This window comes from Rana temporaria, chromosome 1, assembly GCF_905171775.1.
Source record: "Rana temporaria chromosome 1, aRanTem1.1, whole genome shotgun sequence".
Classification (NCBI taxonomy): domain Eukaryota; kingdom Metazoa; phylum Chordata; class Amphibia; order Anura; family Ranidae; genus Rana; species Rana temporaria.
In genome coordinates, this window is record NC_053489.1 from 428,326,990 (window position 1) to 428,342,376 (window position 15,387).

Consider the following 15,387-nt stretch of genomic DNA (forward strand, 5'->3'; position numbering starts at 1 on the left):
TTTAATAATGAAATAATAATAAAAAAAAACACTTGCACCACCCCCCCCCCTAAAAAAAGAAAGCATTGTAAAAAAAAAAAAAAAAAAAAAAAAAAAAATATATAAATTGTATAAAAAAAGATAATCAAAAAAATTGTAAATAAAATTAAAGCAACAAAATACGGTTCATGCCTCATCAGTGCAACCGTTGCATTTAAAAAAAAAATAAGTATCGGTAATTGGGAACGGCAAGTATCAGGACTTGATCTTTAAAAAGTGGTATGGCGCCACCCTAGTTATATGTAAATTGCTATTATTCATGTAAAAGTCACGCACTCCCCATTGCTCTTTTAATGTGATAGGTGGCCTTTCAAACCACTGGGGAGACTTGAGAGTCAGGAACATTGGGCCAAGCTTGACATAACAGGACAATACAAATGAAGATTTACATATAACTGCAGCTGGATATATCATTAATCATTTGAATGTATTATTTTCACCGATAACTTTTTGTAATTTGTTTTCTTCATATGATCACTCTCAATTGCCTAGTTTTTCTACAGAAACACCAAGTATGTTTTTTTTTTACTAAAATATGATTTAACCCAGAAAAACTCTGTGCACTCTAAATTTTATGTCTGCATTTCAGCAAGACATGTATCAAGCTATGTCTTTGTAAGTATTTTTAAATGTTCTTCAAAACACTAGTTACCTATGCAAACCAACAATAAAAAAAAAAATTGAAATAGAATGTTTTCTGTTCTGCTGTTAAGCGTAGAGATAACAGACTTGGCACATTTCCTACCTGTTCAGTTTCAAAGATATCCCGAAGGTGTTCTAGGCCTAGGCTTTTCAAAAATTGATTGATGTTAATGTCAAGACCTGCAACTGCAGAAAAAAAAATATATATAGAACAATGTATTTCTCACAGAGGAAATATGCAGACATCTACAGAAACCAATCTGATCTCTTACACAATGTCTTATGGCTCATTACTGATTAAAAGCCACAAGGCATTATACCTGCTGCTCTGCTATACAAAAAAAAAAATAATAACCAACTACCACCAAGGACATACTGTAGTATTCAATATCTATATATGCCCATAAAGCAAGTTTGGACATTGATATGAAAGATGTTTGTTGGTATTAAAGAATAAAATGCCAAAAATTAAAACCTGCCATTCAGGAAGATTTTTGTAGCAAATATACTGTATCTGTATAACAAACAGTGAGATCTCCTGTGTGCCAACAATGCAGTATCCCATTTTCTATTCACCTAAATATATTCATGCAGACCTGTCCTATCTGTGAATACCATTCTTGCATCACTATTACCTAGATTTCTGGCATGTGTGACTCTTAACAGATCTGCATTGAAATATTCAGGTAAACCAAAAACTTGCATATTGAAGATTCCCCTGATTTGATCACAAAATCACTGCCTTCTCCAGCTCTATATACATACATATTATATATGCTATGACTAAGCACTAATTTCAGTGCGAAACGCGTCAACAGTCGGGTTTTATTTTATGTTGCTGGGACTTGTAGTGCTTTCAGAGTGCGGCTGTCCAGAGACAATCTTTGTTCCTGCTTTGCTAAGTGCATTGCCTGCACCTGAGTTGTCTGCAACGGAGGATATTCATCTGGGTTCCCACCTGGAGCGGCTATTCCCTTTTCCCTATATATTCTCCATACATGCATTTTAGAACATACTATGCAAATTTTGAACATTGTTATGCACTTTAATACATTTTAAGTGCAGCAATCCCTGATTGAATCTCTATAAATGACCAGTGGGATGGTCTGATTGCTTTACACTCAATCTATATCCATTGTGCTGTTTATTGCATTGGTTTGGACTATACACTATATTACCAAAAGTATTGGGATGCCTGCCTTTACACGCCCATGTAAAGGTAGGCATCCTAATGGCATCCCAGTCTTAGTCCATAGGGATCAATATTGAGTTGGCCCACCCTTTGTATCTATAACAGCTTCTTCTCTTCTGGGAAGGCTGTCCACAGGGTTTAGGAGTGTGTCTATGGGAATAATTGACCATTCTTCCAGAAGCGCATTTGTGAGGTCAGGCACTGATGAGGACGAGAAGGCCTGGCTTGCAGTCTCTGCTCTAATTCATCCCAAAGGTGTTCTATCTGGTTGAGGTCAGGAATCTGTGCAGGCCAGACAAGTCCCTCCACCCCAAACTCGCTTATCCATGTCTTTATGGACCTTACTTTGTGTACTGGTCCAAATCATTTGGTGGAGGGGGATTATGGTGTGGGGTAGTTTTTCAGGGGTTGGGCTTGGCCCCTTAATTTCAGTGAAGGAAACACATTATTTGTTTTGCTGAAATGACTGTTTACAGGGTATAGAGACATAATAGTTAACCGATTCCTTTTAAAAATGATTAAAAATAGATAAAAATCAATCATTTAATGCACCTGTAGTTTCAGTTTCGTTTTTGCATGTTTCCTGCTTCTCTGCTGCACAGAGCCAAAACAGGGCAGTGATGGTTTGGAAAACTAAACTGATTGGTGTTGAGGGGTTTTAGACACACAGTAATCACACCTCCTTGATTAGTGACCACAGAGAGAAAGCTCCCATGACTTTTTTCATCAGGAAACAGACAACCAGGAAGTGTTCAGAACAGAGAAGGATTACAGCAAAAAAGAACAATGAGGACATGAAACCAGGACTGCAGTAAGGTAAAGGAAGCTATTTAGCTAAAAAAATAAATTCCTTTAGTGACCCTTTAAGGCATCAACACACCAAGACATTTTGAACAATTTCTGTTCCTAACTTTGTAGAAAACAGTTTGAGGATGGCCACTTCCTATTCCAAAATAACTGTGCACCAGTGCACAAACAAGGTTCATAAAGACATGGATAAGCAAGTTTGGAGCGGAGGAACTTTACTAGCCTGCACAGGGCCCTGACCTCAACACGATAGAACACCTTTGGGATAAATTAGAGTGGAGACTGCGAGCCAGACCTTCTCGTTCACATCAGCGTCTGACCTCACAAATGCGCTTTTGGAAGAATGATCAAACATTCCCATAGATACACTCCTAAACCTTGTGGACAGCCTTCCCAGAAGAGTTGAAGTGGTTTTAGCTGCAAAGGGTGGGCCAACTCAATATTAAACACTATGGACGAAGACTGGGATGCCATTAAAGTTTGTGCGTGTAAAGGCAGGAGTCCCAATGCTTTTGGTAATGTCGTGTGTGTATATACACACACACCCCGTATATACTCAAGTATAAGCCGACCTGAATATAAGCCGAGGCACCTAATTTTACCCCAAAAAAATGGGAAAACGTATTGACTCGAGTACAAGCCTAGGGTGTCCATGTGCATGCCTCACTGTGTCCATGTGCATGCCTCACTGTGCCCATGACTAGACTGACGTTTAACATGTGAGCCTATGGAAGGGGTGCCCAGCTTTGAAAAATCAGTACTCCCAGCCGTAGGTCGCCCAGACAACAAACTTTGTATACTTGTAGAGGGGCTACATGTGTGCCAAGTTCCGGGTCCAGGGGACCAAAGACCGGCCGGTACTGAGCCCCCAAAGTCACCGGAGAAATTACCGTTTAACATGGGAGTCTATGGAAGGGGTGCCCGGCTTTGAAAAATCGGTGCTCCCGTAACTTTGTACACTTGTAGAAGGGTGGGGCTACATGTGTGCGGCCGGCCGGTACCGGGTCCCCAAAGTCCGGGAGATCAGGCGGAAAAAGGTGACTCAAGTGTAAGCCCAAGGGGGCATTTTCAGCACAAAAAAATGTGCTGAAAAACTTGGCTTATACTCGAGTTTATACAGTTTTTTTTTTTTTTTTTAAGAATCAAAAGTTACAAGTTGCAAAAAACTTTGCTCATTACTGCAATTCTCTGAGAGGCGGTGCTTGGCTAGATGTATCTATTATGAAAAAATAATTCTTAATTAATGGGCTTTATGTAGCTGTGAAATCTATTTAAAATCTAGTGTGTGAAAGGTTCAAAAATGAAAGGGGGAAAAAGAAAAACAGTTAACTGCAAGATATAGTTCTTTCAAGGAAATATTAATACATACATTTACATTGTTCCTATTAACTATTTTACCTTCACTTTCCTTCCTCTCTGTGCCGGCCGCTCCATCACCAGCATTTGATGTTCCTCCAACTGCAAGGTCAGTGAGGGGACCCGTCAGATTATCAATACTACTAGCTGCAGACAAACAAGAGGGTGTGGATGCTGGAGAGATGATTGAGGCACTGACTACTGTTGCTTGAGGTTTGAAGCAGCTGGGCAAGGCTTCTGGAGGCATTGCATCTATCAGCAAAGCTCGAATATCATCTGCCTAAAATATATAAAGAGACATTTATGTGCAGGTTTCTCCCTAAATGCACTGGTTTATTCCCATTAACGTTAAATACCGTACTTTCTTCTGTTAAAAAGTCAATCCTAACAGTAATAAAACAACATAATTAGGTCCTTAAAGAATAAGTTCACCTTTTGAAACAAAATAATAAATGCATATATTTTGCAGGTAAAAAATGTGCATTATTTTCCCCCCCAAGAAGCCCATGAGTATTGCACCCACGATCTGCTGAAATTTCAGGTTCCTTCAGACTCTCAGGATAGCGGTCTTTGTATGGGCAGGCAGAGAGCAGGAAGATTAATGGTCTGCGAGTGAAAACATTTCACCAGCACATCATGGATTTCCAGAATGAGTCTGAAGCTTTATTCAGCGATCACATCATTACAGCAAATAGCAACGTTTCAGAGCCTTGCAGGACCTGCTGATTGTCCCTGTCATGATCACATGCACCCCCCCCCCCCAAAAAAAAAAAATTTGTTTGAAAACACACCAAACTGAGCATGTGCAGCGTGCCCTCAAGGCTCTGTTTTATCAGGAGATGGCTTGGGGACTGTAGGAGAAGGGGAGGATTAGAGAAAGGATCAAACTGCCTTTTTACACAATGCGCAGCATTAACCCATTAGGTTCCACATTTTACTGTTGTGGGTTTAGTAATGCTTTAAACTGGAGATTCAGCTGGAGATGCATTGGAATTCAACTGGTTGAGCAGGGACCAGCTGAATTTTGATCCATCTATGGCTGTTCCAGTTCATGAGAACATCTTACGAATGTACTTGTTGGAAATTTTTGTTCAATCACTGCTGCAGAAATTGGCTGCAGCACAGATTAGTGTATTCTGACAGCAGAGGAGTGACCATTGTCAGAAAAAAATAACACAGCAGGAGGATTTCTCAATCCACCTTAATTGTGTAGATGAGGGAATCCATTGAGTTTTTTCGATCAGCCCTCTGACTAATCAAAAAAATGGACCCATGTAGACCCGGCTTTACAGTTTTACAGCAACTACTTACAAAATCTGTTCCCAAGCTCAGAAAACCAGAGGACCTGTTGCGTGCAGCACTGAGGCTACCCGAGTACTGAAAGCACCCAAAAGTTCTTGACAAACAGCTTATGAATAATCTCTAAAACTTGAATGCTGCATTTCTAAGCGCCGAAAACAGCTCTATATTTTCCTAAAATGGCACTTAATGCAGATACAAAGGTCTGTAAGGAGGTCACATTATCGTCTTATGACCAAGAGTAATACGTACTGTAGCTAAATCTAATGGCGTCTGGTTTTCCTGGTTCTTCATTGTGGGATCTGCACCATGGGCCAAAAGTAAAGCACATAGTTGCGTCCTTCCTTTCTGAGCAGCTTCATGGAGAGGAGTGAATGCCCATTTATCTGTGGCATTTACACAAGTGTTGTATTTTATCAACAAAGCTGCAATATCAACATGCTGGAGAGAAAGAAAGAAATATGTTGTTCAGTACTTAATTCATTTACTGCATATGATTTAAAGTGGATCATCAAACATTTTGGGCGTTGAAGGCAATGAAGTGTGAAGAGCTGCAATAATGCTACATGCTTGTATCACTGCACTGACCACTTTTCCTGTGAACTTGTTTTTGATACATTAAAGAGTAACTCCACTTTTGCTGAGAAAAAAACATTCTCCTCTGGGTGATCTATGTACATAGCAAGGATTTTAACAAACTTTATTCCTACCTTTTGATATTCTGAAGAAATTGCTGTTTGTATGTGTCCATGTGCAATGTGGATGGGAGTGATTTTATAATTATTAATCAGCTGCTGCACTTGCAGGGTTCTAATGAGGAAAGTGTTAGGGTCTGCAATCTCTTTACATGCTCTGGGAGCATCTTACCAAAAATGACATTTGTGTTGCAGAGGTTGTCCAAAATCTGACTGGTATCCTAATGCAAATTAGTAAGCCAATCACACAAGCAGGAAACAACATTTCTCTGGGGCATTCTGTAAACATTCTTAGGTAGATTCAGGTACAATGGCGTTAATTTAGGGTGGCGTAGCGTAGCCTGTTTAGGCTACACCGCCGTAAATTAGCTAGGCTAGTAATGATTCTCAATATACTTACCTGCTAATTTACGGCGGCGTAGCCTAAAACGAGCGGGCGTAAGGGCGCCTAATTCAAATGGGTTGGGGGGGGGGCGTGTTTCATGGTAATGAGGCCTGACCTCACGTTTTTGACGTTTTTTGTCACTGCGCATGCGCCGGGTGACTACATTTCCCAGTGTGCATTGCGGCTAAGTACGCCGTACGGGCCTATTGATTTCGACGTGGACGTAAACGACGTAAATCTCGATTCGCGGACGACTTACGCAAACGGCGTAAAAATTTTGAATTTTGCGGCGGGAACAGCGGCCATACTTAACATTACTATTCCACTAGAGCCTAGCACTAACTTTACGCGGCCTATCTCTTACGTAAACTGCGTAAAAGTACTGCGTCGGCCTGGCGTACGTTCATGAATCGGCGTATCCCCTCATTTACATAATCTACGCCGGCCGCAATGGAAGCGCCACCTAGCGGCCATCAGAAAAATTGCAATCTAAGATAGGACGGCGCAAGCCGTCGTATCTTAGATAAGTTTAAGAGTATCTCTGTTTGAGCATACGCTTAAACTTAGGTCGGAGTAGATTCTGAGTTAGGTTGGCTTATCTACTGATAAGCCGGCCTAACTCTTTGTGAATCTACCTATAAGTGTACAGAACACCTCCAGGTTGCCATATTGCATTTTACAGAAAATGACAGAGCTGCAGATTGAAAAGGAAAGGTCATTTTATTAACAATCAATTACAATAGGTTTTATGTCACAACTGTATATGCTATATTATTTGCCATTTTTTTCCCCTCAAAAGTAGAGTCACCCTTTAATGTATTTACTGAAATAGTACGTTGGGCCAAACTTGAACGGTATAGCAAAGTATAATGCTTTTTGTTGAAATAAAACACTTATTTCTGAGATTTTATTTTACAAACAATTCAATAATTGGATTTCATTTAGCAAATTATGCTGTTTAAATTCCATAACAGACTGCATGATTTTTGGCAGTCTGTGTGTAACCTACTAAACCAGCTGGTCCTTTTTATGCTGAGAGAGATGGGGAGCGGGAATAACTCATTTTGGTCATTCATCAGCAGTGTAAAATCTAATCTCTCCTGCTACAGTTGCTCCTAAGTTTACATACCCTGGCAGAATTTATTATTTCTTGGCCATTTTTTAGAGAATATGAATAACACAAACACTTTTCTTTCACTCATGGTTAGTGTTTAGCTGAAGCCATTTATTATCTAGTGTTTAGTGGTTACTCTTTTTAAATCATAATGGAAACAGAAACTACCCAAATGACCCTGATCAAAAGTTTACATACCCCAGGTCTTAATACCATGTATTGCCCCCTTTAACATCAATGACAGCTTGAAGTCTTTTGTGGTATTTGTGGACGAGGCTTTTTTTTTTTATCTTCTCAGATGGTAAAGCTGCCCATTCCTCTTGGCAAAAAGCCTCCAGTTCCTGTAAATTCTTGGGCTCTCTTGCATGAACTACATGTTTGAGATCTCCCCAGAGTGGCTCAATGAGACTGAGATGGCCACTCCAGAACCTTCACTTTATTCTGCTGTAGCCAATGACAGGTCAACTTGGCCTTGTGTTTGGATCATTGTCATGTTGGAATATCCAAGTACGTCCCATGCACAGCTTCCTGGCTGATGAATGCAAATGTTCCTCCAGTATTTCTTGATAACATACTGCATTCATCTTACCAACAATTTTGACCAAATTTCCTGTGCATTTGTAGTTCACAAAAGGTTTGAGGCTTGTCTCTGCTCTGCTGTTTGGCGTAATGAAAGTGAGATACTTTGTGGCATTTGCGTAGTAATGACTTTCTTCTGGTGACTTGATCATGCAGCTCATCTTTCTTCAAGTGCCTCCTTATAGTGCATCTTAAAACGGCCACACCAAATGTTTTTAGAGAGTTCTGTATTTCACCCGAAGTTATTTGTGGGTTTTTCTTTGCATCCCGAACAATTTTCCTGGCAGATATGGCAGAAGTTTTAGTTGGTCTACCTGACCGACAGAACAACTAATTTTCCACTTCTTGATTAGAGTTTGAACACTGCTGATTGGCATTCGCAATTCCTTGGATATCTTTTTATATCCCTTTCCTGTTTTATAAAGTTCAACTACCTTTTCCTGCAGACCCTTTGACAATTCTTTTGCTTTCCCCATGACTCAGAATCCAGAAACGTCAGTGCAGCACTGGATGAAAGATGCAAGGGTCTGTCAGGAGTCCAGAAACTCATTGACCTTTTATACACATACACTAATTACAAGCAAACAGATCGCAGGTGAGGATGGTTGCCTTTAATAGCCATTAAAACCCATTTGTGTCAACTTGTGTGCATGTTATCAGGCCAAAATCACCAGGGTATGTAAACCTTTGATCAGGGTCATTTGGGTAGTTTCTGTTGCCATTATGATTTAAAAAGAGTAAACATAGTTGATTAATAATAAATGGCTTCAGCCAAACATTAACCATGAGTGAAAGAAATGTTTTTGTGTTATTCATAGTCTCTGAAAAACGCCCAAGAAATCAAAAATTCTGGCAGGGTATGTAAACTAATGAGCACAACTGTATATGGTTTGTTCCCTTGTATTGGTTGAACAGGATCGTAAATGCAAAAAAGGAAGGACATTCTGGAGGTTTGAGTCAAATTTTCTATGACATCTACACAGAATAGTAGAGTTAAAGGCAAGGGCTGTAGTCTTGCAGAAAGACCAGGATTATCTATTCAAGGAGAAAGTTTATTGTTGAATTCTCTCGTCCAGTTTGTCTTAAGCCCAGTAAACACGGGCCGAATGTCGGGAAACATTCAGCCCATGTGTATGTCTGTCTGTTTGCTTAGCGGGGGAGATCTCTATGCTAACTTCGTATCGTTAGTAAAGTGGCTCAGACTGGAACTGACAGTTTTTTTTTTTGTGCAACCCGCTGGGATGAATGGAAAAAAAAAACGAATAGTGTGTACCAGGGTATAGTTTGGGTAACTGACAGAGTGGCAATGGACAGCTGCTGGGCCTGCCTGTTAACAAAAACTTAACCCACTGATTTAATGGTTTTCCAGAACAGTTATATTCAAGGCATGCCTTGAATAATAACGGTTACAGTTGCTAGTGTGCTTATGCTAGTTCTCAAACGAACCATCAATCCATCACATGATTGATGTAATAGCTAGTCGCATGCGCAGCACCATGGCAACTGCAGATCAAAGAGAGGCTAAGATGACAGCTTCCTTGACTATAAAGGATAGGCGGGCTTAGATCCACTTTAAAGGAGCAAATGCCCTTAATACAAAAAGGAGATTGATTACTTAGTACTAGAATGGCTGATTCCACAGTGGGAACAGTATATCTCTTTTTGAATTTCTCATTCATAGGTCACAAGGCAGCAAATATGCCAAGAGGAGGAAATAACCTCTCTGAGTTAAGATCGCCATTGATTGGTAGTTTTTTTTATTTCATTCAGGAGGACTCAGGAGGGACACTTTGGCAGTGACACTCGCCATAGGCAGAGGACGGAGCCGTGACAGCACAGCCCAGCTTCAAGGTAATACAGAAGATGGTGGCAGAAGGTGATGGTGGCACTGTGGCAGGAGGTTGTGGGGCAGGAGGTGATGGTGGCACTGTGGCAGGAGGTTGTGGGGCAGGAGGTGATGGTGGCAGGAGGTGGGGGTGGTGTTTTAACATACAATTATAAAAAAAAAAAAAAGAAAAGTAATTTTCGTTTTCGGCCTGACAATTTTTTTTTATTTTGGTTTAGTTTCTGAAATTTCCATTTCAGTGCACCTCTAATAATAATAATAATAATAATAATAATAATAATAAGCATTCACATGGAATATGGAGGCTGACATTGCTGCAAACCCTCCTGCATTAATACTTTGAGCCCCTAACACAGAATACTACAGATAACACACCTGTTTTTTTTTTAGAAAACCGGTATTGTATGTTGGATTCCGGTCTCTCAGTTATCTGTTTCACTATCAGTTCTGTGAATCTTTTTAACAACGTGCAAATATCAAATCTTACCCCATATGATGCTGCATTGTGTAAGGGAATAAGCCCTCCTTTATCTTGTGCATTTACATCTGCACCATGTTCTAAGAGATATTCAGCGACTTCAAGATTGTTATAGCCAGCTGCAAAGAAAAAAAAAAGAAGATATTTCAAATAAGAAACCAAAAGGCCAACTGCATGTCAAAGTAAATCGACACATTGTACTATGTGAAATGATTTAAAAAAAAATAGGTTTAGAAATCTAAATCCAGTGAACCTAAAATTCGTTCATTAGGTTTAAAAAAAATTTTTTTTGTATCTTCCATAAAATCCATAAGCTATGGAGGTAAACACAGAGACAGGAGCAAACAAAAAAAGTAGCCAGGCCAGTATAACCCTTCCTACTGCCAGCATGCCTTTGTTTTGTGGAAAATCAGTACCAAGGGTATGATACAAGGGTAACCAATTCAGACACTGCTACAGTACTCTGTTCTCCTTTACCCATATATGTTTTGAAGGTAGAACCTTTATTAGTGGGGCTGATGAACCCTTGGTTACTGCAACAGAAGTGCTGGCTTCCATTGGACTGACCTAGAGGGAATGAATACCTATTCTGATAAGCCTATATTACAGATCTGCTTGTGAGTACAATGATGTTCTTAAACAATATTTGTGATACTATACAAGGAAAAGCACTTATGTTTCTTTGCATCATAGTATTATCACAATTTTCAGAGAAGAAAGAGTGCATGCTGTTCATTACAGGAGAGTAGGGATGAGCTTGGAGTTCGAGTCGAACTCATGTTCGACTCGAACATTGCCTGTTCGGTGAACAGCGAACAATTCGAGGTGTTCGCGGCAAATTCAAAATGCCGCGGAACACCCTGTAAAAGTCTGAGAGAAATCTAAAGTGCTAATTTTAAAGGCTAATTATGCAAGTTATTGTCCTAAAAAGTGTTGCCCCAGGGGACATGTATCAATGCAAAAAAAAGTTTTAAAAACTGCATTGTTTTCGGGAGCAGTGAATTTAATAATGCTTAAAGTGAAACAATAAAAGTGAAATATTCCTTTAAATTTCGTACCTAGGGGGGGGGGGGGGGTGTATAGTACGCCTGTGAAATAGCACATGTTTCCCGTGCTTGGAACTGTCCCTGCACAAAGTGTAATTTCTGAAGGAAAAAAAGTCATTTAAAATCACTTGCGGCAATAATGAATTGTCGGCTCCCCCCAAATTCAATTACCAGGCCCCTCATATCTGGTATGGATATTAACACCACAGGTGAAACAAAAACGTGTCCACCGCCCCCATCTATTGCTGGCAATCGCAGTAAGTGCCATTGGAAGGCTAAAACAGATAACAACAAAACCTGGGGAATGCCCAGGAAAAAAACAGGCCTCCTCACCGACCAGCCTGCAGAACAACCAAATTAACCTGTCTAACAGTATGCGTTAAAAACAGTGGTTTTGTCCGCACGCATTTGCAAACGCATGCGTGAGCCACAGAGCCGCGCCAAGGCACCCTGTAATCTGTGGTCCGAACACTAAACAATGAGTGTCCCCACAGTGGAGGCACATGCATTCTAATGGATAGATAAGGGCAGGTGGACTGAAGGGGAGCCACCCCTCCTTAAAGGTACAGGAGCACACCAAACACCTAGCATGTAGCACAATGGCTGCATAGGTGCTGGTGTACTGCTGGACCAATATAAACACCACAGGTAAAACAAAAACATGTCCACCGCCCCCATCTATTGCTGGCAATCGCAGTAAGTGGCATTGGAAGGCTAAAACAGATAACAAAACATGGGGAATGCCCAGGAAAAAAAACTGTAGGGACACTCATTGTTTAGTGTTAGGACCACAGATTACAGGGTGCCTTGGCGCGGCTCTGTGGCTCAAGCATGCGTTTGCAAATGCGTGCGGACAAAACCCCTGTTTTTAACGCATACTGTTAGACAGGTTAATTTGGTTGTTCTGCAGGCTGGTCGGTAAGCAGGCCTGTTTTTTTCCTGGGCATTCCTCAGGTTTTGTTGTTATCTGGTATGGATATTAAGGGAAACCCCGCCATAAAAACCAAAAAAAAAAAAAAAGTGGGGTTCCCCCCAAATGTCCATACCAGACCCTTCAGGTCTGGTGTGGATTTTAATGGGAACTCCACCCAAATAAAAAAAAAAAAATAATTGGATTTTTGTACTCACTGTAAAATCCATTTCTCTAAGTTCATGGACGGACACAGCAACCTTTGACCTTAGCGGATATAACCCTAAAATCAAAGGCTGCTGTGTCCGTCCATGAACGGAAGAGAAAATAGGATTTTTGTACTCACCGTAAAATCCATTTCTCTGAGTTCATTGACGGACACAGCAGCCTTTGACCTTAGGGTTATATCCGCTAAGGTCAAAGGCTGCTGTGTCCGTCCATGAACGGAAGAGAAATGGCGTGGAGTTCCCCCAAAAATCCACACCAGACCCCTTATCCGAGCATGCAACCCGGCAGGCTGCAATAAAAGAGGGGGGGGGGGACGAGAGAGCGCCCCCCCCTGAACAGTACCAAGCCACACGCCCTCAACCTTGGGAGGATGCTTTGGGGGATTGTGAATCTGGAAGTCCCCTTTAACAAAGGAGACCCCAGATCCCGGCCCCCCCTATGTGAATTGGTAATGGGGTACATTGTACCTCTACCATTTTTCTAAGGAAGTGTAAAGAATTGTAAAAAAAAACACACACACACACACACACACACACGGAGAAAGTCCTTTATTAAAAAAATAAATAAAAATCCAGCGGTGGTAATCCACTCTCGGACTCCGCTCCAACGCTGTCGTTATCCTGCGACGGGTAATCTCCTCTCTTCCGGGGTCCAGCGATGAGAAGATCTCTTCATCCAGGTCCGGGATCCAGCGCACACTTCGGCGAATGACGCGGCTTCAGCCAGTGACAGCTCTTATGTAGTGAGGGCGGGGCCACCCATCACGTGACCCCGTCCCCCTCTGACGCAAGCCATGCCCTAGCTCCTTCCTTACAGGAGTTTGACTGACAGCAGCAGGAGCCTATAGTAGGGTCAAAAACATTCAGGATCACTTTTGTGCTGGTAGACTAATCAGCACAGGTAAGGGAATAAACCAGCTCTGATTTTCCTGTGTCTTGCTACAAATACTAGCTGAGTTGAGTATATGAATGGACTTCGAAAATAACTGGAACTATGGGATATATCCTAATACAAATAATGTAATGCGACTAAAGAAATTATTATCCTAAGCAATGTTTTTAACAACCAGAATGTTACGTTAAATTTCGAGCTCAACATAAAAAGAAAGACAAAAACAGAAAGGCACATATAATAAAATGTTGTACACATGGGTCGTAATACTTGCCTGCCAAATGAAGAGGGGTGGAGTTTCTTCCCTGGGTATCCCTACAGTTAATGTTTTCCTGTGTGCAAAGCTTTTGAACTCTAGCCAAACAGCCTTTCTTTGCTGCATCAAGTAATGCTGCATCTCCCCGCAGCAAATCCTGAATGTCTGTGTCACCATCTTTTACCAAGTCTAGGGGTGTGTTTCCATCCCTGTTTTTCTTTGTTGGATCAGCTCCATGCTAGAAGACAGAAACAGTGAATTTATTAATATTTTGAGATTCTTTCATCTGTCAATTTTGTGTTGGCTTCCACTTCTTTTGAAAATGGGATACCAAAAAACGCATAAGAGAGAGAGTCCATCTTTGCAAATAAAAAAGTAATTCATATAACAATATTACAATATATTGGCATATTCTTCCACATGTGCCAGACTCAGGAAAAAAAGCTTCTACTGTAAAAATTAAGGTGGTTGTAAAGGCTGAAGGCTTTTTACCTTTATGCATTCAATGCGCAGCAAACCCCCAGCCCCCCTCCCACCAAAAAAACAAACTTACCTGTACCCCATTTTGATCCAACAATGTGCCTCTGCTACCCTGGGTCTTTCCCTCCTCATTGGCTGAAACAGCAGTAGGAGCCATTGGCTCCCGCTACAGTCAATCACAGCGAGTGGGCCAATGGGAGAGCGGAGGCAGGGCCGCTCTCTGAACAGACACACAGAGAAGAGGCTCGGTAATGAGCCTGCTTGGGTGCCCCCATAGCAAGCTGCTTTCTTTGAGGGAACCCGGTAGGAGGGAGAGGCCAGAAGTGCCAGCGAGGGACCTGAGAACAGGAGGATCGTGTCTGCTCTGTGCAAAACCACTGCACAGAGCAGTAAGTAAGAAAAGGAAATATGGACAGCAGCACTCCAAAAACCTTGATGGTTGTCTTTAGTTAAAAAAAGGAAAGATGCACTACAAGTCACAGCACACGACACAGGGGTGAACACTAACGCGTTTCGCACTATTGACTAGTGCTTAATCATAGCTATAGTCAATAGTGCGAAACGCGTCAGGTATTCACCCCTGTGTCGTGTGCTGTGACTTGTAGTGCATCTTTCCTTTTTTTAAATAAAGACAACCATCAAGGTTTTTGGAGTGTGGCTATCCATATATCCTTGTCTTACTTATTGCCTTGTGCATTGCCAGCACCCTTGATCTCCTGAGACCATACTGATCATCTCAACACAATCCACCTGGAGCGGTAACTCTCTCTTACTGCACAGAGCAGGTAAGTATAGCATGTTTGTTATCTTTTAAGAAAAGAAAAGCCGCCTTTAGTATTACTTTAGGTATTTCAGTGTAAAATGTATAATTTAACAAAGAACAACTTGAAGAATATTCACAGCTACTATTTTTTAGGGATGGGCGAACAGTTCGGCTCGAGCATAATTTCGTAACGAACTTTCATTGTGGCACTGAACAGTGCATTGCAAGCCCTGATTCGCTGAAGCAGGGAAATCTTCAGCCCATCAGGGCACAGAGCACTATCAGAGTCATGATTGGACACCGTCATCACTTTATCCAATCATGGCTCATTCCCGCCTAACAGTATAAAAGTATTCTTTCAATGCCAGCCATTTTCAGTGT

The 15,387-nt window shown here is 41.2% G+C and overlaps 1 protein-coding gene across 2 annotated transcripts in view; it reads right to left on the bottom strand.

The window, feature by feature from the left end:
* The window catches only part of TNKS (tankyrase), a 239,785-nt gene that overhangs the window by 30,196 nt on the left and 194,202 nt on the right, over positions 1–15,387 (bottom strand). For both annotated transcript variants that reach the window (XM_040325353.1, XM_040325352.1), the window contains exons 16-20: positions 13,782–14,001; positions 10,442–10,551; positions 5,588–5,776; positions 4,079–4,316; positions 785–867 (exon numbers count right to left, since the gene is read on the bottom strand). In XM_040325353.1, coding sequence (XP_040181287.1) covers positions 785–867; positions 4,079–4,316; positions 5,588–5,776; positions 10,442–10,551; positions 13,782–14,001 — 840 coding nt within the window. The remainder of the gene's footprint in view (positions 1–784; positions 868–4,078; positions 4,317–5,587; positions 5,777–10,441; positions 10,552–13,781; positions 14,002–15,387) is intronic.